Source organism: Tribolium castaneum, chromosome 8, assembly GCF_031307605.1.
Source record: "Tribolium castaneum strain GA2 chromosome 8, icTriCast1.1, whole genome shotgun sequence".
NCBI lineage: Eukaryota > Metazoa > Arthropoda > Insecta > Coleoptera > Tenebrionidae > Tribolium > Tribolium castaneum.
Window position 1 is genome coordinate 14067227 of NC_087401.1, and position 25913 is coordinate 14093139.

The 25913-nt window shown below is 38.0% G+C and overlaps 1 protein-coding gene across 1 annotated transcript; it reads right to left on the reverse strand.

Annotated features, from left to right (window-relative positions):
- On the reverse strand, positions 1–25874 carry LOC103313398 (uncharacterized). Its single transcript, XM_064358196.1, has 16 exons — positions 25594–25874; positions 25137–25197; positions 25023–25084; positions 20936–24972; positions 20602–20885; positions 19411–19994; positions 19041–19355; positions 16592–16777; positions 11685–11745; positions 11458–11633; positions 6475–11402; positions 6130–6428; positions 4515–5227; positions 2920–4464; positions 1290–1538; positions 1–1242 (listed from the first exon to the last, which is right to left on the reverse strand). The coding sequence occupies exons 1-16, from the start codon at positions 25767–25769 to the stop codon at positions 210–212; spliced, it is 14709 nt and encodes a 4902-aa protein (XP_064214266.1). The 5' UTR covers positions 25770–25874; the 3' UTR covers positions 1–209.
- Positions 25875–25913: the final 39 nt, after the last annotated feature.

A 25913-nucleotide genomic window follows, 5' to 3' on the forward strand; every position in this document is an offset into this window, starting at 1 on the left:
TATTCTAATATGAGCCTGTTTTATTGTATAATCCTTAAATAAATCGAAAACTCCGAACGCAATCTTACAAAACTGTACAATAATTAATGCGTGTTTTGTGAAGTTTCCTCCATCAGTTGCACAATGACATTATCTGGAATTTGACTGATAATCGTATCAAAGACCTCTTCCATATCAAACTCCTCATCGTCACAAAACATCACGTTTGGTCAAGAGCCCCTACAATCCCGCAATTCGACTACTGGAAAAATATTGAAAAGATTACTAAACTGTTGAACGCTAATCCTTGTCGTAACAGTATTAACCTCAATAGTCGTCGTAATACTCCCCAAATCCGTCTCTTCCCTCCTGACAAACGGCGCCCCGGTCGACTTACGCGCCAGCATTTTCCGCACGGGCGTCGCTTTCGCCGCCACGATCTCCTTCACCATCGCCTCGTACTCGCGCAACCGGTCCGCGTTCTCCTCCACCTGCTCGGCACTGTGGGCGTGCTCCCGGCTGTGGTGGGCGCGCGCCTCCGTCGGGTATATGAAACTGGCCCCGCACAGGAGGCAGTCAATGGGGCGCAAGTGCTTGCGCACGTGGCTCCGGATGCCCCCGACACTGCAGCTGCGGAAGGGGCACTTGGTGCAGCAAAACTGGTCTTTGGCGTCGCCTTGTTTGCTCTCGACGCAGCTATACGTCAATTTCTTGCCCTGGTGCACGTCCCCAAAGTGCTTGCGCAAGTCCTTGATGTTCAAGTAAGTGCCGGAGCACTCCAGACAAATGTACTGGTAGATGTTGAACTTCAAGCCCTCGTGTTTGTCCTTGTGGTGCTGTTTGAGGTAGGTGTCCGAACCGCGTTCGTGACAATACGTGCAACAGTACATCACTTCGACCTTGGATTTGGTCACGACTTTGTAACAAAACTTGGAGCCTTCGTGGCATTCGGTTACGTGTTTTCGCAACGTTTGGAGACTTTTCTCAATTTCGGAACAATAGATGCACGAGTAGAGCACTTCGTCGGTTGTGCCGCCACCTTGGAGGAGTCCAACTGGTGGGCTTTTCAAATTCGAAATGACTTTGGTGACAAAAGGGCCGTTTTTGGTCGCTATAGACGGCTCACAATCCGGGTGGAGGAGAAAATTATGTTGGAAAATGTCATCGAGAGTGCCATGTTCGGAATAACAGTGACTACAAACATACGTATGGTCGGCCCAATGTAACAACTCGTGTTCTTTGCACATGTACATGTTTCTAAACCTGTGGACAAATCGTCAATTATTAATTTTTTTGGTGGGTTTTTGTACCATCTAGGACAGTATAAACACTGCGTTTTGAACGCAGGAGATGTGTTTTCTTCACCGGTCGGTAAATTGGCGCCCTGTATTAGAGCTTTGGCTTGGTGTTTTATCAAAATTTGGAGCCAATATTCGATGGTTTTATCGATGGGAAGGTCGATAACGTTGTTGGCGACAATATTGTCGTGGAGCTCCTGACAGTGGGATAACATTGTGTCCATTGTCAGGCAGACGAAATCGCAAGACTTGCACTTGAATCTAAACAATTGGGCGTTAGAATCACTAAAAACTTAACCATAGAGAACTGATTAGGAGAGGAAACGACATGATTACGGACGGGACATAATTTTGTCAAAATGACTTATCTTCCTAAAAAGATAAGTGATAATAATTAAATATATATTTAAATATATGCCGCCAACTTTCCCAAAATCGTTATAAATAACAGATTACAGACGGGACACATAATAGAAAGATTGTGAATGATTTTTTTTATGAAAACATGTAATTCAGCGGAAGTGTACGATAAAAATAAAAAGTAGTGAGATTACGGACGGGACTGAAAAATTATGCTAACTTACAGTTTTGTTATAATACGAAAGTTTTAACAAAAATAAAAAACTAACAAAACTTTCGCAAAATCATTGTACATAATTGATTACGGACGGGACACATCATAGAAAGATTGTAAATGCTTTTTTTATGAAAATAGATAATTCAGCGGAAGTGTACGATAAAAATAAAAAGTTGTGAGATTACGGACGGGACTTAAAAATTATGCTCACTTACAGTTTTGTTATAATACGAAAGTTTTAACAAAAATAAAAAACAACTAACAAAACTTTCGCAAAATCATTATACATAATTGATTACGGACGGGACACATAATAGAAAGACTAAATTATTTTTTTATGAAAATAGATAATTCGGCGGAAGTGTACGATAAAAATAAAAAGTAGTGAGATTACGGACGGGACTTAAAAATTATGCTCACTTACAGTTTAGTTATAATACGAAAGTTTTAACAAAAATGAAAAACAACTAACAAAACTTTCCCAAAGTCGTTATAAATAACTGATTACGGACGGGACACATAACAGAAAAACTGTGAATGATTTTTTTTTATGAAAACATGTAATTCAGCGGAAGTGTACGATAAAAATAAAAAGTAGTGAGATTACGGACGGGACTTAAAAATTATGCTAACTTACAGTTTTGTTATAATACGAAAAACTAACAAAACTTTCCCAAAATCATTATACATAATTGATTACGGACGGGACACATAATAGAAAGACTGTGAATGATTTTTTTTATGAAAACATGTAATTCAGCGAAAGTGTACGATAAAAATAAAAAATAGTGAGATGATGGACGGGACACAAAAACAATACAATTTTGTTACGAATCGAAAGTTTTAACAAAAATAAAAAACAACTATCAATTATCAAAACGAGAACACCGTTCTTATTTGAAAATGATTTAAATTTATTTGTGAATTAGATTAAGCAATTTGTATTTTCAATAGTCATGTCATGATTCAAAATTTTTCTTGTTTCTCTAACACATCGGTCCGTTTTTCATGCTCATTTCGTATCCTAATCTATAGCAACCCATAAACATTATCACAAAAACCAACCTTTGGCACTTCAATTCGCCCAACACGTGGTAGACGAAATACGAGATCTTCTTCGTCTTGAATTTGAAACAGATGGGGCACTTGAACGCCTTATTCAACGGCTGACACAACGCTCCATATTTCCGAGTCAACTTCTCCTCATTCAAATATTCCTTTTCTTCAACAGCGGGAACCTTCTCCATGTCGATCAACAACTCGCCACACAAATCAACCTCCCCCCCTGTTTCTTCAACTTCATCATCATCATCGACCAAAATCACGGGTTCTTCCTTAATTTCTTCAATTTTATCGGAGGTGTACTCGTCCGTTCCAGTGGCCACGGCTTCAATGGCAAGGTCTAGGTTTGAAGTACCGGACGTGGAAGGCGTGGCGACCGGTTGGCGCACCGTTATTGGTTTTTTCCCTTTTTGAGGCGTCTCTTCGAATAGAATGCCACGAATGTGGCGCACCCTTGGCCTATCACGCTGCCACAGGGGCGTGGTATCGAATTGTTTCTGCCCACTGGTTGACGCCCCCTGACCCGCCCCCTCGCTCTTATAGTACACATAAATAATATCAATGTCATTATCAGGGTGATTGTCTTTGAAGTGATCACCGAACGTCTTTTTCTCGTTTGTTTTGTACGAACACAACGTACACTTGAATTGCGTATTGATATCGTGTTTATTGAAAATGTGAGTGACAATATCGTCTTTGGCGGCACACCGATATTTACACATGCCACAGTGCCACGGCTTCGTCCACTTGACGTTAGCCACGCCTGTCGGCGCCGGTGATTGGTCACCCTCGACAAGCTCCGCCTCCAAAGCCCGCACCGTTATCGTATTGGTTGTCTTCTCGGGGTGTTTATCCCCAGCGTGTTTATCGACTTTGTGACGCAAATTATGCACAAACGAACAGTTTGAACACTTGTACAAGTGCAAGTCGTGAAGTTTCAAGTGTTTGAGGTAACCTTCAATGTCCGTTTTGAGGTTAGTTTTGCAATGGGCGCACGTATACGATGCTTCTTGCACGTGAAGCGCAAACAAATGATGCCTCAAGTTGGATTCCTCCAAACATAAGTAATTACAATTGGGGGCGCAACATACGTAGCGTCGGTGGGCGGGGACATAGGCGGGGACTTCAACTTTGGTCTCGCTCTTGGGACCGCCCATACGCCCCGTGAATGAACTAATAGCCAAATTTGTCATTTTGTCAAACATTTTCTCGTTTTTTTCGAGACACGGCACGGGATTCACCGGTGACGTCTCGGGAACTGATTTTTCAGCCGAATGAAATTGCAAATGGCGGACTAGATTCGACCGAACTTTCGTGCTATATGCACAAAGGGCACACTTGATTTCAGAGTTGAAGATGCAACGTTTCGGCAACTTATCGATTTCGTCAGGACCATAAGCTGGTTCTTTGGTGGTGTTTTGACCATCTGATGGTTCCACAAGTGGGACGGGCCGAAGAACGAACTCGTCACGCTCGAGGTTCGTTTTGTTCGGGATTATTGGCGTCGTGATAGTGTTGGTAACATTGTGTTTACCCCTCATGTGTAACCTGTAATTACACAACTACCAACTGTTGAAAAAAAAACACCATTGACTTACTTAAGCGAGAAGGATGATGGGAAACGTCGCACGCAAAGCGAACAACAAAATCTCAGCTGGCCGTGATATTGTATATGTTCGAGTAAACCATTCGGATGTTTAAACATTCGGTCACAATGCACACACTTGAACGGTTTATTCGTACTATCATCGCGACACTTCTTCGAATTTATACAATGTGTTCGAAAATCGCGAGCGTTCGAAAACGATATATCACAAAAACCGCACCGAAACAACTGATAACCAATCAGACCGTAACTTTTCGTTTCGTTCGCTTCGTTCGTTTCTTGCGAATCGCTTTCGTCGCCCGAAACCATCACTTGCGAATCGTTTTCGAGACTCAAAGGATCGGTACTGTTCTCGCCTTCGTCGACTCGAATCGGATCGTCTTTTTCGGACGAAGCGAACACAAAATCATTGTCTGGTTTTGGTTTTGGTGGTGTCGAAGTTGGGGAGAAGATTTTTACGGGATCGTTCGATTTCGGGAAAATGGCAATAATTTTACCGCTAGTTTCGGGAGTTTTTTGTTGGATTAGGGATAAAGGTACGAGGGTTACGTTTTTGGGCTCGGGGGTGGAGGGTTTAGGGGATGGCTCTGGGGCGTCCACTGGGACCACATTGAAGCCTTTCGTTACAATTGTTGATAAGAGATCAGCCGATGGGATGCAGCGGATTTTGGTGAAAGCCTCATCGGTGTAGTGGTAAATGTGACCCTGCAAATGTTATAGCTATAGGGAGGAAGTAATCATCTAAGGCAGTGTTCTACATATGATTTTTTAAGTATCATGTTCCACCTTCCAAATATTCCATGATATACCTTATTTCTTCCCGAGGGAAGTAATATACTTACATGGGATATTTGGAGGGTGGTAACTATATTTTCTGATGACTTCACCGAAAAATATATTAATTTCATTAAAATAACAAATATTATACATATATCAAGGGAGGAAAGACATTAATTCCCTTCCAAAGATGAATAATCATTTGCTTCAGTGTTCCACATATGATTTTCTAAGTATCATGTTCCACCTTCCAAATATTCCATGATATAGATTATTTCTTCCCGAGGAAAGTAATATACTTACATGGGATATCTAGAGGGTGGTAACTATATTTTCTGATGACTTCACCGAAAAATATATTAATTTCATTAAAATAACAAATATTATACATATATCAAGGGAGGAAAGACATTAATTCCCTTCCAAAAATGAATAATCATTTGCTTCAGTGTTCCACATATGATTTTCTAAGTATCATGTTCCACCTTCCAAATATTTCCATGATATTCCTTATTTCTTCCCGAGGGAAGTAATATACTTATATGGGATATTTGGAGGGTGGTAACTATATTTTCTGATGACTTCACCGAAAAATATATTAATTTCATTAAAATAACGAATATTATACATATATCAAGGGAGGAAAGACATTAATTCCCTTCCAAAGATCAATAATCATTTGCTTCAGTGTTCCACATATGATTTTCTAAGTATCATGTTCCTTCCACCTCCCATATTCCATGATATACCTTATTTCCTCCCAAGGGAAGTAATGGTGGAAAACGATATTTTCTGAAAAAAACACCAATTTCACTGAAATAAAGGCTTACCATTCGTGGATCCTTCGGACTGTTCCTCCGGTCAACCACCTCCGGACTCATATTGGGGTGAATCAACGAATAATGCTCTAGCATACTATACAACTCCACACATCCACTTTTGCACAATAGACAATGTAAAGGGTAACAATTATGCGTCCTTGCGTGGTCAATCAAACTGTCAATAGACGCACACGTGTAGCCACATTTTGAGCCATCGGTGTTTAAACTACCACAAGCCATTAAACCCTTATGGCAACTCGTGACGTGGTTATAGTACTCATTGATGTACAAAAACTGGGAGTTACAATCTAAAAAAACTCATATAACACAAAACTCGCTCCGTGTAAACTTTACCTTCGTAACCACACGTATACGGAGGACATGATTCTTTGGCTGAAAACTTCTTTTGCTTGCTCATCATGATGGTTTTTGCCTGTTTTGGCGACAAGGCAATGATGCGGTCATCATTCGGGTGTCGCAGTTTCAAGTGCACCATCACATACTGACACATTAGAGCGCGATAAAGGCATTGGGAGCACGAATAGAGACAGTTGGAGTGCCTCAAGTCGATGTGGAGACTCGCCTGAGTTAGGGGAGTTTTAACATCGCAATAGACGCAGTTCATGAGGTGTTCCTTCGCCGGTGAGTGTATTTTAATGTGGTTGTCAAACACTGGTCTTAGACTCGTCGCAAACTTGCAGAAGAATTGCGGACACTTGTAGAGCGATCGTGGGCATTGCAAAAATTTCGCAAGTGCTTCGTTCGACTTCCATTTGGTCTCTTTCTCAACCGGTGTCAGTTTGGTCTCCTTAAGGACCACACTTTCGATTTTGGGACTTTGGCGTTCTTTGATTGGTGACAGTGGCGGTATGGTAGTCGACTCGTCGGCTAGTGATTTGACTTCGGCGATTTTGATTCCCCAAGGATTTTCTTCCTCTTGTTCCCCGTCTTCCTCCTCCTTTTTGGACAGTTGGTCGCCACTCAAGCGCCGAGTTCGCAAAATCGGAGTCAAACTATCTTTTTCACTCTCCAAATGTTTGCTTTCAACGTGTGTGAAAAATTCTCTCAAAAGGGGTGTATCAACAGTTGATGTTATTTCAACTTGACAGATTTTACATTTGGTCGTTTTGTAAGTTTCGTGAATTCGGGTGTGGTCCTCGTCCAAATGCGTGATAAAACTATCGCGAAGTTTAGTCGAAAAAAGACAGGACGGGACTCTACAAATGTATTCAAGACCGTCGTCATATTTGGCAATGTTCAAAAAACCGGCACTTATGACACAAATAGCGTCATCGAGTTTCTTTTCAACAAGGGGAGTCAGGGGAGGCGGCCCCTCCACACTAGTACCATCTTTAAGTTTAACTTGAAGTTTCTCGATCATGCCTTGGATCACGGTATTGTCTTTTTGGACCACATCCAATGATGTGGTAACCGGTGGTTCTATAAGCTTTAATGGTTTCTTTGACGTTATTTCGGGTAGTGGTTCGGGTTCCGGTTCCGGTTCGATATCTAACGGTTCCGTCTTAATGCACACTATTTCTGATTCTGGTGCTTCTTTTTCCTCTTGTAACAATCGATTACTCAACTGTTCAACAAAATTCAAAGACTGGCGATTGGTTTTAACAGATTCATTCAACTCGGCCATTTTCCTCAACCTTTCTTGCTCAATCTTCTCGTTTTCTTCGTCAATGTCAGTCTTACACGTGAAGACAGTCATATCAATCTCCTTCTCTTTTTTAATCACAGGCTCACAAATTGCTACTGGAGTTTTCATTCGTTTAGGTTCAGGTTCTGGTGACTCTCGTATCGGAGTTTTCATTCGTTTAGGTTCTGGATCTTCGATTTTCTCTTCCAAAGGTTCTCCGATAACTGCTTCCCTTTTTTTCATCATTGTAATACTCCGCTTGAGATTAGAATCGTCATATATGGACAAGTGTATCTTCATTATCTTACACCCTTCTTCTAAATGATAAACATTGATATGGTTCTCGACTGTCTTCCTGTTCATTTGGACAAAATTACATTCCAGGCAAATGTAACCATAGATCCTCGTCTTAATCCAAGGCACTTTCGGATAGAAATTTTTCTTGTGAACCTTCTCGTAATGACTTTTAAGAGGCTTCATGTTACTCCCAGAGAAGTGGCATAAAGTGCACAAATACCGGTATTCCCCGGTATGTGTGGTCACATGATCGAAAAAGTTGGTAGGTTTTGAATTCATTTCAACGTCACAGAAACGACATTTGAACGAGTATTGTCGTGTCGAAGCTAGAGCGACATCTTCAGATTCGTCCAGTTTTAGTTCAGTGGCAACTTTGATGGCTTTTTCGGCCTTATCTGGTCTTAACCTCGACGATAAAACTTCCGAATCGGGATGTTTGGAACGATAATGCTTGGTTATATTTTTCCCATAGTAAGAGCAAAGCTTGCAAGGCGAGCGAAAATGCCAAGAATTCGCCGTAAAGTAGTTCTTATCAGGTTCAATAAATTCAGTCGACTTATCGAGCTCTTTATCTTCTTCTTGTTCTTCATTATCGTCTGGTTCTTCTTTTTCTTCAACCACAATTTTCTTGCGTTTTTGTTTCGGTATAATACCACTAGCCCATGATTTGGCTCGTTTTCGGATCCTTTTCGGCGTTTCGGGCAATTTTTCAACCGGAGGTTCTTCTTTTTCTTCTTCTTCTTCGTCACTCGATTCTTTTTTCTCTTCTTCTGGTTCTTCTTCTTTAGTCGGTTTCTCTTTCTCCTCATCACTATCTTGCTCGACGTAACTCTTGGTCGTTTTGTTCGAACGTCTCAGCGAGTACCTTTGACCGTCATCATCAACTTCTAGTTTCTCAACCGAGATTTTCGGTATCAACACTCGAACATTACTCATTTCTTTCAATTTTTCCGAATCGATTTTTTCGGCAAAACTCCTTGTTCTCCTACTACGAGGTGTTGTTTCAAGTTGTGGTGGAGTCTTAGCTTCGTCATTCTTCAACAAACGGCACATTCTTTTGCCAGTTGCCGTCAAAACACCATCTCTAATAAACATATCTTGGATATCTTCATGAAGCAAATCGAGTTCGGTCTTATGTTTCGATTTCTTTTTCTTCGGAGTGCTAGAAGCCGCCACTCGTTTCCGATTCTTAATCCTTTCACCGACACTAACCAAAACTTCCTCTTTCTTCTCTTTGACTTTCTCCTCTTTTTCGAGTTCTTCTTGTTCTTCCTCCTCGTTTTTACGAAGCTTTGCAAGTCGCTCTCGCTTCAAACGCATTTTTCTTTGGACGGCTTGCTTCTTCTTCAATAATTGTGCCTTGAGTTTGGCCGATTTAAGTTTCATTCTTCGCCGGATTAATTCACGTTTTTCTTCTTCTTCAGTCACTGCTTTAACCTTCTGGACCACCATTTTTAGTTTCTCGTCATCGAGCGAACTCGAGACTGTATCGATAAACATAGAGGCAGCGGCACGTGTCCGTTCATTCTCCAAAAGCTTCTTCAAAAATTTATTAATAATCTCGGTCTGGTCTTCAGGCTTTGACTCCTCACGTGACTGGCTTTCTTGTACATCATTGGTGGACGATATTTCACCAACTTCAGCACTAGTTTCTTCCGTTTGACTCTCATTTGTTTTATCACATTCAGTCGAAGACGAGACACTACTTGAAGCCACATTTTCTTCCTTCGTTTCTTCATATGCTTCACTAGTGCTAGCTTTGGGTTCGTCAAGTTCGAGCTCTTCCTCCCGTTTAATTTTCGGTATTTTGAAATTTTGAACACCGTAACCTTTGCCTGTCTTCCTATAACTGTCACTTGAACCATACAAACTATCCAATGGTGAGGCGAAAGTGTTACTACTACAACTTTCCTCACTCTCTCGTGAGCGTGACCTTGACCTGTCCTGCTCATTATCATATCTAGTGCGATTCAATCTCGGGTCTCGAAACTTTGACCTTGAATCGTGTTCGTATTCTTTCGATTCGCGTCGTGGTGTTGTAGGTCTTTGATCAAAAGTCCTTTGATTGATTCGCGGATCACGTGGTCTTGATGGTCTCCAATCGTCACGTGGTCTCATATCTCGATCTTTTCGTCCGAAGTGATTCTCTTGAGGTGTGTACGTGTTAGTTGGAGGGGGAAAGTTCGGTGGTATTTGTTCGAATTGGTTGGGTAGGGCGGTGAAAGGGCGTGGGGGGAAGGGGGCGGGGGGTTGATTGGGCCAATAAGTGGGCGGAAACTGAGGTGCGAACTGTGGTTGGTTTGGCGGAAAGTTAGGTCTTGGTTTAAACTGACTGACGAAAGTCGGATTATTTGGATTCGGGACGAAATTTGGGAGCGGGGGAGGAAGATTTGGGTTGAAAACTGGGATAGAGATTGGTTTTTTATTAAATGAAGTTATCTCGCTGTCAGCACTGTGGGTGGAACTGGTGGGGGAGGCTAGCGGTAGATTGGGGAGGATTGGAGGAGTGATTGGAGGTTTACTCAAGGTTTTATCAGGTGGAGGAATTTCTTTTGGAGGTGACACAGGTTCGGGTTTAGGTGCAAGTTGAGGTTTCCTCGGTTTGGGGTTGTATTTATCGGCCAGTCGCTTGTAAACCGGTTCGGTTTTCGGTTTATCATCTTTGTCTTTCTCTTCTTTTTTACTTGATTTTGTCTCATCTTTATGTTTGTGTTCTGTGCTACTTTTCCTGTCAGTTTTTTTATGACTAGACGATTCGGGTTTTTTCTCGTTTGAGTTTCTTCGTTCCGATTCTTTTTTATTGCTGGTCGAATTACGGCGTTCCTTGTGTTTGCTACCCTCCAAGATTTGATTATCTATACTAGAGAGGGTATTTCCAAACATACTGGCAGCCTCTTTGATCACTTTTACCGGTTTAGGGGCTGGACTAGTCACCGGTTTAACCACAGGTTTGACATCAACAGGTTTAACTTTATCACTAGACACACTTTTTTCTACTGATTTCTTCGTCAAAATAGTAGTATTCCTGACTGTGGTATTAATCGGAAACGAATCATTTGATTCGTCGGAAGCTTTCAGCTGTTTTTGAAGTTTCTCTCTCAAATCATTCAACTCATTCAGTGACAATCTTTCAGTATCGACGGCATCATCTTGTAGAGCTTCCAGATCAGCATAACTAATGGGTGGTTTGGACATATCAGGCCGTTTTTTACCCAAACGTTCAAACACGCTCGCTTTTTCACTTATATTTGACTTAAGACTATCACCTGCGCTACTATAAATGTCTATTTTAGGCTTATAATAACTACTACTGCTATCAGAATGACTTAATGTGCTTTTCCTGTAAAAAAAAACATATAGCTAGTTTGTTAAAATCGTAATTCGGAAAAACAAACCTATCTGGTATTTTTTCGGTGGGTATTACCACCGGTTGAGTTTTTGGAATATCACGTGGTGGACTTGGACTTGACGGTGTAATGGGTGAGCATTTCGATGTTCTTGCGATGGAAGGAAGAGGGACAGGGGCTGCTGGTGGTCCAGAATGAAAGTTAGATTGAGAAGAACCGGATTTCTACGAAACGGAAAATGCAATATCGTTTTTTTTTCAATTAAAACTACTTACGACTTTGTCATATAATTTTAAAATGACGTCTTCGCATTTAATGAGCGTTTCAAGTTTCAATCTAAAAGAAAAATAAGTGACATGAAAATATAAAAAAGTTCCTAATCGATAATAATAATTAAAATGTCGATTAATTGGTCAGATTGGAAAGCACTTATCTGAAATCTAATTTTCCTGCAAAATGCTCCTTGTGCAGCTTAATTCAATTAAGGTAACCTCGTTTGTTACAAACATGCAGTTTAATGGTTTAGACAAAGGTTGTTTCTATGCTTCTATTGATTTAAATTTTTCAAATAATAATAAAAAATGCATTAAAAAAACAGTACTCAAAAGATATTTATAAGGGAGGCCATTCACAAAAGTGTTACGGAATGTTTTTTTGAGTTTTGTTGTTATTTATAACATGTTACACATTAAAATTGTTGCATGCAGTGTGGTGTATTTGAATTTTCTTTTATAAAAACTCGGAAATCAACGATTCTTAATACTCCATAACTTTTTCATAAAAATAGATCTATTTTCATCATAGTATCTACCTGTCATCATAATATTACACAAGAAATTTTTATTTGTTCACTAATATGAGAAATAAATTAAAAGCTTTTGACTAAACACAGCCACTTGAAGTTTCAGCACCACTGATGCTTGAGATTATTTTATAGAATTTTATTGGTGGCTGTTCTTACGTGCGCTGTAATGTTGGGGAAACTTGTTTCAGATTGGAGCTTCGGAAGGATAACCCCACATTTATTAAAATAGAGCATAATAATTTATAAGTACGGGGCTATTTATTGTCTATTTAAAAAAAAAACGAAATAAACAGAATATCTAAAAACTCTTTTATTGGTTGACAACTGTACATTTTGGAACAAGTATACAGGGACTGTAATAAAAATTGACTTACTACCTTTTCTTAGGTAGTTCTTTTGAATTATCATGTAGATATATCGAACTACTAATTTTTTTAAATAATCTTTATTCAAATTAATTAATCAATTAATCTTAATTAAAATTTTGTATACCCGAAAACATACCATTTTGGTAAACTTTGTTAGAAATACCATTTTTTATCTCCCTGTGATTTTTTCAACTCAGGGAAATTCTCAATTTCGTAAAACATAAATATCGATAGGTTTCTCCTTCAAGACGAAAACAACAAATATAAAACTTAAATGTAACATGAAAATTATTAATATGGCGTTTTGTCTACATAGAGAATATAGAAAAAGTCTCTTCGTATGTGAGTGAATAAAAAATTTCTAAAAAACAACTTCTATACATTTTATTTTTATTTAAAACCAAAAGGCTATTTATATAATCATGAAATGAATTCGTATTAATCTTTCAATCTCCTTATTTTTAAGATAAAAATACAGTGTGATTCTTAAATAGTACAAAATGAGTACAGGCTAGAAAAAATAGTAACACAATTCTGTGTAACACACAATTTCTTAAAGTTACGTTCGTGTAGAATCGATATTCAAGATGAAAATGAACATGATAAAAATGTGTCGGCCTATATAAGAATCACACTGTACATGTAAGTTTTTCATTCCCCTCCTGACAAAAGTCCGGAAAAGAAAAAAGAAAACATCAACATTGAAGCAAATTAACACCTTGTACATTTTTTCCTGTGTCGTTGATTCCGAACGACGATATTCTCATTTGCATTTGTCCTTCAATTCTCTTCATTTTTTGTTATTAATAATTCAAACATTCAAAAATTGAACAAAACACAAATCATTGTTGCTTCTCGAATTTAACTATTGTTTACGAGGCAAACACATTTTTTATACATTTTTTGTAAACACTCAGTAAGCCATGCATGTACACATAACGCCATCTATCCATCTGCAGCAAATGACAACATACTTTCCTGCCTTAAAGGCTCCTATCTAATGACGCAAGTTATTACTAATAATTTTTCAAGTCAAGTTTACGTCAATTCTCTGTACATTTTTCCTTTTGGTTCAGTTTCAAACATTTTTTTTCAGTTTTTCATTGTTTTCTCTTTGTCTTGGACATTTGTGGTACAAAAAATTAAACGGCTCACTATTCTTTTTTGACTGATATGTTAATTTGCAAACATATGTCTTTTATTTTAAGTTTGAATTACCATAGATGGGTGAAAATAGAAGAAGAATTTATTAATTAATAGGAAACCTAGTTACAATAGTTAAAAATAAATAAAAATTACATTAGTGGATAAAAGTCACACTTATTGCACATTATCTTCACATAATCTTTGATTTTTGATTTAAATATAGATAGAGTACCTGCATTTCTAATATTGTTTGGTAACTTATTATATTCATTAATACCCTTAAAAAATAAAGATAACATTGTTTGTCGGTAATTTACACTTTGAACATTAATTTTGGAAGAATCCCTAGTCTGGTAATTGTGTACACTATTTCTGCAAATAAGATATTCACTGAAATACTCTGGTACTCCAAGCTTAATTATTTTATATACAAAAATCATGGTAGAATAATACAGTCGTTGCGTCACAGAAAACCACATTAGGGCCGATAACATACATTTTATAGGTGTTAAGCGGTTACATCTTAAAATTATACGCATTCCTCTATTCTGAAGCTTTTGCAGTTGTACAACATGACTAGGCCGTAGCAGGTACATAAGTGTGGCACAATAAACAAAATGTGGTTGGACAATACAATTGTAAATTAAAATTCTTGTTTGCATTGACACATGCGTAGATATTCTTAAGAAAAAAAACAATTTCGTCCTAATTTTTTTACAAACATAATCGAGATGACTCTCAAAATCGAGCAAGCTATCTAGGTAAAATCCTAAATACTTACATTTATTAACAAACTCTACAGTTATGTTATATATGCTTAAATTAATGTTGGCAAAATCAATTTGGTTGTATTTATATTTAGTTGTAAAAATTATAGCTTTAGTTTTGGACACGTTTACTTTAAGTTTATTTGTGTTAAAATATTTTTCAAGTATTTCGAGAGCCTTGTTCATTTTTTGAATACATTTATCAAGATCAGTGTCATAGCATGCTACCAATGTGTCATCGGCAAACAAATTAACAAAATCACAATCACAATAGTTTACAATGTCATTAAGATAAATTAAAAATAAAAGAGGGCCAAGAACGCTACCTTGTGGTACACCAAATTCACTAGACACTTCATCAGACAAAACGTTATTATATTTAACTTTTTGTTTCCTGTCTGTTAGATAACTTTCAAACCATTTAATGACATTACCCCCAATACCATAGCACCGCAATTTAGTTAATAAAATATTTCTATCGATAGTTTCGAATGCTCTTTTAAGATCTAAAAAAACTGCTACCACATATCTACCACCGTCAATTTCTCTTTTAAATTTGGTAACAGTTAACTGCAGGGCTGATTCACAAGAGTGATTTTTTGTAAAACCTGACTGATTTGTAAACAGTAATTTATTTTTATCAAAATATTCTACTAACTGTTCATATACTGCTCTTTCAATCAATTTTTCAAATGTGGGTAATGTATTAATAGGTCTAAATTCTTCAGCTTTTGAAGTGTTAGCAATTTTTGGTATTGGAATTATCGTACTAGTTTTTAAAGCATCAGGGAATTCACCCTTATCAAGTGATGTATTAACAAAATGTAATAGGACATGACCAATGACATAAAAAAATGTTTTAATAATGTGGGATTAAAAAAATCATATATATTAATTTTATTTTCGAAAGATAAAATTATACTTTTGAGCTCTTTCATTTCCAAAAGTTTAAAATTACAAAACTTACTATTTACATGTTATCGGCATAACATTATTGCAAGTAATACTATTGGCTATGTCCTTAATACTATTTACAAAATATAAATTAAAATTATCACAGATTTTTTTATCACAGCTATATGTTTTGTTCTGATTATCTATGGGAAATATCACAGACTTTGGTGCATCACAGGTAGGTTTACTAATGAGTTGCTTTAACGTTTTCCACATTTTTTTTGGTGAATGTTTATTATTGTCGATTTTCTCGTGGTAATATTTATCTTTTTTACATTTTATCAAATTGACAACTTCGTTTCTTAACTTTTTAAAATTTAACTAGTGAATTTCCCTTTCCGCATCAGCAGTTTGCTTAAATTTGCGATATTGCAGGTCTCTAGCTTGCGCGATTTTGGAGACTTCACTATCATACCATGGCAATTTTGTATTAAGCCTTTTATAACATAGAGCCTTTTATAACATAGAGGATAAATAATGACCCTAAACGGTAAAAGTAATGATTCGGTTGTTTGTAAATCGTCGCATGATTGAATGTTGAACTTTTTTTTAATCCCAATTAATACAAAGACATACTTTCCCAACGATTTGTGTTAGAATCAATTAAAATTATCTTTAATTTTAAATTTGTCTCTCATTTTAAGAATACAGACATTACCTTAAACAACAAAACAATTATATTTTTTAATTTGCCCCAAAAAATCTCTTAGAAATTAAACAACCAGCAGAGTTTTTTGGAATGTGTGGTGTGTGGTTTTTAGTTCTTTTTGCGTCAGTTTAAGTTTCTTTGGCGCTTTCTATTCCTTGCCCATAGACATACTCTATTCCTTTCTGTCTTCAACAAGTATTTACTTGACAATTGATTAATAGGTGGCCGTGCAATTAGTCGATAAGTAGTATCTTCTGGCGTATTCTTTTATTCAGTGTTGCCAATTTAGTTTCAAAACCACTGCTCACTATATTTAGACAGCAAGCCATGCATGTGCACCCAGCGCCATCTACCTGCACTTTCCACAGGAATCTTCCAAGATGCCTTAAAATACACTTTTTTGGTCGAATTTCAAACCTTCCCAACACATTTTTCTATCTTTCAATTTCAACCATGCAACAGCAATAACCCCACCCCGCCCCCATCTACTCACTTTTTCTTCTTATCCGTAATCATCGAATGCAGGGACATCATCTTCGTCAGTTGCTGTTCCCTATTCTTCTTCCTCGGATCCTTCAATTGCACTATCATATTGTTCAAAAAAGGAATATACTGTTGAAGACTCTCCAACTTCCTGTTATACTCGTCGTCGGCCATTTTGTCAGTCAACACGTTAAACCTCGTTTAATACCTCAATTTGCCGCAAACTGCATCGTCTTAAAACGCTAAACTAACACCTTAAACTAAATAACACATCTTCGGGGGCTTTTTTGCACACGTGGAGCTTGAGATTGTCTCATAATTGTTGATTTCGGTGCCACAACAACGTGGTTCGTTTGTTTCACAGCTCCCTTCGCGTTTACTACGGGCAGAAACGGCGCGAGGTTTCGCCGGAGATTACCGAACGTAAACGAGGGTCAATAACTCGATGCGGGACACATTTGTTTGCAGATGGTTACGTTACGAGTGAGGTGGTTTTGTATGGCATACGTTGAAAAATAATTGTTATTAGTGTTTTAACACTTGGTGTTGTTATAAATTGAATTAAGCTATTCTGTACCAATGGTCAGGCCCGTATTAAAGCCGAGCTTACGAACGACTGTTTATTTTTCTTATCGTTTCTGATAAAATCGTTATGCAATGAAATAACGCTTGATTTGTGTCGTTTTAATGCGTTTTGGGTAAAAATCGTTGGTATTTTATTATTCCTTGGCTTTGGGAAAGAATGACAAGTGACGTTTGGTGAACAGGGGCGGACTTGGAACATTCCGGAAATGGGTCACGTCATCGTAATTAAATGATAATTAGAGTAGGCTTCTGTCGTATTGTCAAGTGTTTATCACATTCAGCTTCACTTTAGTTAATAAACGAAGGTTTTTGTTTATCTACTGACCCTTTTCTACAACAGTCTAGAGTAAAAGCTGTTTCTGGTTTATTAATTACGTCAGAAATGTAGTGTTTATGTATAAATATTCTGCCCTTTCCGAGATGTGCTTTTTAAGTGTGTAATCCGAAGGCAAATTCCGATGTTATTAAGTTTTTCTGTCAATAAGTGGCGTCGTCAAGAGTGCTCTGAAAGTTTTCCTAACCTATGTCTTGCATAATTGTGTCAATACCTGTCAATTTTATCATTTTATGAACACTTGTGTTGCCGTTAATATTGATTGAATTTTTTTTTCCATCTTGAGAGTATTTATAGGTATATTATTCTACCTTTTATTATACAAAGTGATAAAAAACCAATCACCTCTTATAAAATAAGAACAAAAATAAGATAAATCTTTTTATGTGTAATTATATATAAGTTTTTAACTTTTTTCTTTTTATGTATCTTTTTAAAATTATTTTTTCATTTTTTTACACTTAGCAGAAAGATAAAAGAATATACTATCAAAAACAGTAAACAAAATAAAGTGATGCAAAACTTTTGAATTTGTTTTCCTTAGGAATCGTCTTAATTGTTGTCCTATTTTCAATAAAGTCGAATTTATTTCTCTAATTTGCGAGTTTAATAATAATAATAATAAACTTTAACTCAGTTTAATGCTCTTCGGGACTTTTGAATTTAAACATAGCAAAAAATCCATGAAATGTTCAAAGCACTTTTTATTGATACTCTTGTTAGTTTCAAAACTTTGATTTTTTATACTTTTTTAAATTCTAGAATTTCTTCAAATGCCGATTACGGTGAAAGTACTAAAGCTGTCACAAAAAGGCAAACACCATCTTAACAGGCATGAAAAATCTACAGAGTGATCCAAAAATACCGTATAATCTCTCGGGTGCTGATAAATACCATCAAACTGAATAAAAAATTTCTATGACAAAAAATTGTTTGAGCCTTTTTTCACGAGATATAGCTCTTCAAAGTTAATTTTTTGATGTTTCAGGGTCATATTTTTTGACTTAGTTAGTGGCAACGACAGCTCTTGCAACAATAAACAAATACCTGTTGAAAAAAATCAACAATTAATCTCTAATGATGTGGAAACAATTAAAAAACATGCAAATTCGACATTCTAGGAAAGAAAAGAGCAACAACAAATAAAAAAATACTTGAAAAAAAATTACGAGATGATCTAATACAATATTAAATGAACGTATAACTCCAGAATTGTTTAAAACACAAACGAGCTGTAGAGTTGTGTTGAGAAAAGTGCAAATTTGTGGATATTTTCTATGTTATGGGCGGATTTTTAGCAAAATCAGCAATTTTCTCGATAATTACTAGTCACAACAAGATGCGTTTTATTTTAATTGTTGCAATGTTTCCAGTGGTACCAAACATACGGGGCTAAGACCAATAGTTTTCAGAGTTATTTCAAATGACGAAAATATTTTTTTGCCTTTTTAATTCGTTTCGTGTGAAGGATGTTTTAGTCAAAGGCTTAGGGCTTAAGAAAAATCTAACTTATTTATTCATAATACTAAGTCCCTGGCTTCAATTTTGCCAGGCATTTTTGTCGAGACAAATCAGAAACATTGGCGTTATCTCGGTCATTTCGCTCGAATGTAGCTGCAAATGTCGGATTAGGTCCGACCTGATCTTGCTACTGTACAAACACAGCGCACATTTCAAAGGCCACCTGAAAACAGCTTCTTTGGGCAAATCGTCAACTTGATAAGGGTGAAAGGCGTGTTCGGCTATATTTTCAATCGGTGCGACCGCGAATTCGTCTTTGTCTAAATCCGTCTTGTTGGGAACCAACGGAATCGTCTTCATGTTTTTAACATCATGGTGGTACTTCATGTGTAACCTACAACCAAAAAAAAAAAAAACTCCAACCAACTGATTTATATTAAACAACTCACTTCAATTGATACAACCAAGGATAACGCTTGTTACAAATGGCACACTGAAACCTCACTTGCCCGTGATACTGCAAGTGGAGGTTTAAGCCCGTGAGGCTTTTAAATTTCCCGCCACAATGCACACATTTGAATGGGCGAGATTCATCGTTTGGATCACGACAGTTTTTCGAACGGTAGTGTTGTTTAAACGCTGTTTCGTTCGCAAGCGTTTCCGTACAAAAGGCACAACGGAAAAGCTCGCTTCCACTTAAACCCAACCTTTCTATACCCGAATCGTCCGTTTCGAGACTTAAAGGCTCCACTTCAGGGATAATCGCTGTCACTTTATTTCTAGTCTCGGGAGAAGGCTTGGTTTTTTTGCTAGTTTCGGGTGACGGAACAATTTTTTTACTAGTTTTGGGTGACGGAACAATTTTTTTACTAGTTTTGGGTGACGGAACAATTTTTTTGCTAGTCTCAGGTGTCTCAATTGAATCTTTCGCTGGTACGATCGTGTACTTGTCACCGTCAGCAAATGATAAAATTTCGTCAACTGTCACGTAACGGATTTTTTCAACAGCCTGGTCTTCGTAGTAATTGTGTTCCTGAAAACTTTGTTATTTTTTGTTCGGAAGCTACGGTTATGTAAAGATTAGGATGCGAAACGACGTACAAATAAAACGTTCCCGGCGCCAGAGAGCGCCGTTACTGTATAGTTTTCAGAAAAAATGGTTGTATTTGTACTACCGTTAACACAAAGCAAACAAAAAAAATACAGGCAGATAGAGAATTAAATTCTCAATAGTAAGGCATAAACGTAATGCAAAAATTTTATCGTAGACTGCATTAAAAAAATTTCAAACTTTAACCAAATTGCACTCTGCCACATATTTTTCAAAACGCTGGAAATACAGTTGAAGATACGAAAAAAGTGTAAGGAACAAAGTTGTAGAGAATTAAATTTTCTACAAAAAAGTCCGCGACACCATAGTACTATCTTCTTCAGTTTATTGGTTAAAATGTTTCTAGTTAATAATTCACTTATCAACATATTTCTCGAAAATCGTTATAAACGAAAAATTGTCACATTTTAAGTCAATTTTAGTTCACTGTAATTTTTAGTCGTCAGTTAAGAGTGCAAAGCTTAAGTTTCTTATTTTTTCCACACTGATTTTTTTTTGTATCTCGTTTCGTCTCCTTTGTGGTAATTACCTCTTCTGGGCCCTTGCTCCGGTCAACCACCACCGGAGTCACATTAGGGTGCCGTACAGAGTAATGCTTGAGCATTGTGTCCAAATCGGTGGTGCCTTTTTTGCACAAAAGACAATGGAAAGGGTAACAATGGTGCACCTTGTAATGCTCGATCAAACTGTCAATAGTTACATACTTGTAAACACCTTCCTCCTTTTTCTCATACCCACAGATCATAAAACCGCCATGATTCAACGTAATATGGTTATAGTACTCATCAATGAACAAAAATTGTGCCCCACAACCTGAAAAACCCACATGAGAACACAACTCGCCTCGAGTGAAACCAAACTACTTTTATAGCCACATTTATAAGGTGGACACACTTTTTTAACGGCAAACTTCTTCAGTTTGCTGCTTAGTGATGGTTTGGCCGGAAGGGCAAGAATCGTGCCATCGTCGGCGCGGTGGTGCGTTTTCATGTGCACCATCACATATTGAGGGTTTAGGGCACGATAGAGACACAATGAGCACGAATAGAGACAGTTGGAGTGCCTCAAGTCTATATGAAGACTCGCCTGATTCAAGGGAGTTTTAACATCGCAATAGACACAACACACTAGATGCTCCTTCGAGGGCACGTGTGTGGTCACGTGGTGGTCAAACACCGCCTTAAGACTCGTCGAAAACTTGCAAAAGAATTGTGGGCACTTGTATAAAGCTTTAGGACATTGCAAAAACATCTTCATGGCTTCGTTGGACTTCCACTTGGTCTCTTTCTCAATCTTCGACAGTTTGGATTCTTTAAGCACCACACGCTCCATCACTGCTGGTGTTTGTGGTTCTTCACCCGTTGTTTTAACTTCGTCCCGTTTTTCCTCAGCTAGTGACACGACCTCAGAAATTTGAATCCCAAGATCGTTTTCCTCCTCCTTTTTCGACAATTTATCGCCACTTAAACGCCGAATACGTAGAGCTGGAGCCGAAGGCTCTTGCTCCAAGTGTTTGCTTACAACGTGTGCGAAAAACTCGCTCAAAAGAGGCGAATCCAAAGTTGAAGTAACCTCAACTTGACACACTCTACATATGGCCATACGGTAACAACCGTTGAATCTGCTATGGTCTTCGTCCCAATGCGTGGCGAAACGGTCGCGCAGTTTCGTGGCGAAGAGACACGAAGGCACGCGACATTCGTATTTAACACCATCTGGGTGTTTGTAAATGTTCAAAAAACCGGCACGGATTGTACTACTGTCATAGTTTTGCGGTTTTTGGATGAGGGGGAGGAGCGGAGGCGGGGAGGTCAAACTAGACATGGTTTCGTCACTCGGAAGTTCAGACTCTTCATTAGTTGGCGGTTCTTCAGTTTTTATTTGTTTAGGGGGCAATTCATCAACTACTAGATTGTCTAGGTCTTCTTCAGTTTTGATTCTTTTAGTTAACGGCTCTTCACTTTTCTCTTCATTGGGTGGCGATTCACTTGTTCCCCTTCGCTCTTCATTCTGTTCTTCATCGATCACCATCTCATCAGTCGAAGATCGCGTTTCTTCATCAACTGGTGCCAATGTAGCTAACAGTTCTTCACTGTTCTCTTCATTGTGTGGCGATTCACTTGTTCCCCTGCGCTCTTCATCGATCACCATCTCATTATCAGTCGAAGATCGCGTTTCTTCATCTACTGGTACCATTGTAGATAACGGTTCTTCACTTTTCTCTTCATTGGGTGGCGATTCACTTGTTCCCCTTCGCTCTTCATTCTGATCTTCATCGATCACCATCTCATTATCAGTCGAAGATCGCGTTTCTTCATCAACTGGTGCCAATGTAGCTAACAGTTCTTCACTTTTCTCTTCATTTTGTTCTTCGGGTGGCGAAGTTCGCTCTTCATTATCTGTCGAAGATCGCGTTTCAAGATCACCTTCGTTGGTCACAAGATCATCGTTCTCCGACAGGTGTATCTTCACAATCCTCGCCCCTGCATGGTAGACTTTGACGTGTTTTTCCACCGCCGCCTTATTCATTTGGACAAAGTTACACTCCAGACATATATAGCCATAGATCCTTGTCATAATCCTAGGCGCCTTGGACGATTCGACTTTTTTGTGAACATTTAAACAATGCTTCTTTAAGGCGGTGTGTGTGCTCACAGAGAACGCACATAAGCTGCACAAATGTCGGTACTCTCCAGTATGTGTGGTAACGTGGTCGTAACATCTTGAAAGTCTCGTGGTAATTTCAACGTCACAGAACCGGCATTTCAAGGCATGGTCACGTCTCATAGTCACTATAGCGTCCTCTTGGTCATCCAATCCGAGCTCGAGTGAGTGCTTGATGGCACTTTCGGCCTTATCTGGTCTCAACCTCGACGACAAAACCTCACTCTCCGGGTGTTTGGAGCGGTAATGATTGGTTATGTTGTTGCCAAAGAAGGGGCAAAGCTTGCACGCCAACTTGTATCTGCGTGAGTTGGACGAAAAGTAGTTTTTATCAGGGACTTCAACTTGTTTCTCGTCTGTAGATTTTGTGCGTTTTGCTTTCGGAACATCACTCCATGTTTTTGGCCGTTTTGTTGACGGTTTGTTGAATTTATCGATCGAGATTTTCGGTAGGAGGACGCGAACATTGGCCATTTCTTTCAATTCTTCGGGACTAAAACTCTTAGGGTCCAGTTTGTTGGGCACAGGTGGCGTTTTAGACAAGCGACAATTTCGCAGCCCAGACGCTGTCAAAACTCCATCCCTTATAAACATATCATTGATATCCTTGTGAAGCTTATCGAGTTCGGAGGGCGGCTTTGCCTTCTTCTTCTTCATTTTTTCCTCAACGGTCACTTCCTCTTTCTTCTTCTCTAACTGGCGGCGAAACTCAGCAAGTTTTTCACGCTTCAAACGCTTCAATTGTGCTTGAAGTTTCGCTTTTCTTCTCCTAACCACTGGTCTAGCTTTGTGTACCACCATTTTGATTTTCTCATCAGTGGTTAATTTTGATATTTGCTTGATAAATTTCGATGTGATGGCTCTAGTCCGCACATTTTTTAACAATTCGGTGAAGAATCGAGTGACCTCAGACTGATCCTCTTGAACATCATTGGTCGACGATATTTCACCAACTGCCACAGCCTCGGTTTTCTTACAACAGCACTCGGAAGAGGACGTGACGCTGCTTGAAACCAAATCTTCACTTACTTTGGCAGTACTTGTGCTAGGTTTGGGTTTTTTTATCTGCGACTTTGACGAAAAACTAGCGCGGTCTTTTGACTGATTTGGTTTTTTTTTCTTATTTTTTGATTTTTTTTGGGGCTCAGATGAGCTGTCCAACGTTGACGAAATGAGTAGTTGACGTTCCCTTTCTTCCAGCGCTTTGGCCCGTTTACGTTTCCTCGGTCTACGCTTCCGTTTTTTAGGTTGTTCACTTACACCGTTGACGGAGTTGATTGGTGGAGTTTTAATATGTTGTGGAGGCCTTGCTTGAATTTGAGGGTAGTTTAAAGGAGGTACTTGAGGTTGGATGAAATCAAAGGTCGGTCCTGAATAAGTTATATGATTTGTGGTCGTTTCTTTGGTGGAAAGTGGAGGTTGAACGTAATCGAAAATCGGGTGCGTAAGAGTTATATCATTTGTTTCCCTAGTCGAAGTAACGGAAAGTATGGAAGATGGTTGAGTTTTGACGAAATTCAATATAGGTGGAGCACCGATGTGTTGTGAGAGAGTTGTTATTTCTTTGGTTGAGTTAAGGGGAGAAATCGACGGGGGAGGGGGAGGTACAATGTGTGGTGAAAGAGTTATATTGTTTGGGACTATTTCTTTGGTTGTATTAAGGGAAGAAGTGGACGGAGGTGTAGGTTTTCTCGGTTTGGGATTATAATTATCAGCCGGTTTATCTTTCTCTTGTTTTTTGCTTTCATGTTTTAGATAATCCTTAACTTTTCTCGCTGTTTTGTCAGTCGTTCCGTCATGTTTGTTATCCCGCTTTTCATCTTTTCTCTCTGTGTGGTTATGTTTTGTCTTATCTTTCCTTTCTTTGTGCCTGTGTTCTGTGCTACTCTCCCTGTCTGTCTTTTTAAGGCTAGAAGATTCAGATTTTCGTTCGGAATTACGCCGTTCCTTATCTTTACTGCTTTCCGAAATTCTATTATCAATACTAGAGAGTGACAAAACAGGTTTCCCTTGTTTTGGAAGTTTTTCCTCCGAATGGTCATCTTGAAAAGCTTCCAGTTGGGGACCTGGTGCTAGTTTTTTTACTGGTTTTGTGAGAGAAAAAGACACTGGTTTAAAACTTCTAACTGGCAAATCTTGCGACGCTTTCAACAGTTCTGCTTTCTTTTTCAGATTTTCTATGTTAAAAACATCAGATTTCTTATCTTCACTATAATCACTACAATCAGGAGATTTGCTGAAATTAAGCAATTAGTTAAGAAATACTATGACCGAAAATACACAAACCTGTCTGATATTTGTTTAGTCGTTGAATTGGTAGAAGGTGAAAGATTTTTAGTACAAAATTTCTAGAAATATTAAATACATTGTAAAATGGTCTTTGTTAGTGGCTGTACTTACAGATCGGTCGTATAATTTTAAAATAACCTCCTCACACTTTAATAAAGTCTTCATTTTTAATCTGAAAAATTGAAAAAACAATCCCAGTTTTTTGTGTCATTGGCAACACTGACTATCGTAATCATTACATGCCTACAGTTTTTTTTATAATCAACTGACAGTCACAATTCTTTCGAATTTAGCGGAATTTGAGTGTTATGATAAGTTATGCAATTATTAAAATTGCCAGGTAAGAAAAAAACCTTAATTCATAATTCGAACAAGTTACAACTTCTGGTAATGCCAACCTGACGGCTCTTTGTCACTTTATTATAAAAAAAAAGAAACGTAACAATTAGTGTAAAAAAGTAAAATTGAACTGAATTCCCGCCAAATTTTTAGTTGGGATAATAAACCGCCAGACGGCGCCACTGTTTATAACGTTCAATTGTTACTCATGGCCCCCTTATTTACTCACTTTTTTTTCCTGTTCGTAATCATAGAATGCAATGATAACATCTTGGTCAATTGTGGTTCTCGTTGCTTACTTTGCGACTCCTTTAACTGATCTATTACACTATTTAAAAATGGTATAAATTCTTGGAGATCCTCCAATTTTTTATTGTATTCGTCGTCGGTCATTTTTTCACACATAAACACGTTAATTCTAGTTAAATGAACTCCAACTCACTGTAAACCCGCGAAAATAAACACATTTATCGTTTGTTGACAGACTTCTAACCTCCAATTTTTGGTGGTAAAGATATTGCCAACATTAGACGACAAATAGATTTTTTT

Bases quoted from the DNA above. Each gene is read 5' to 3' on its own strand.
- LOC103313398 (XM_064358196.1), bottom strand. From the start codon at position 25,769: ATGTGTGAAAAAATGACCGACGACGAATACAATAAAAAATTGGAGGAT. The intron at 20,886-20,935 runs GTAGTTTGGTTT...TGGGTTTTTCAG, and splicing joins TTATAAATGTGGCTATAAAA to GTTGTGGGGCACAATTTTTG. The intron at 6,429-6,474 runs GTAAAGTTTACA...GAGTTTTTTTAG, and splicing joins GTATACGTGTGGTTACGAAG to ATTGTAACTCCCAGTTTTTG.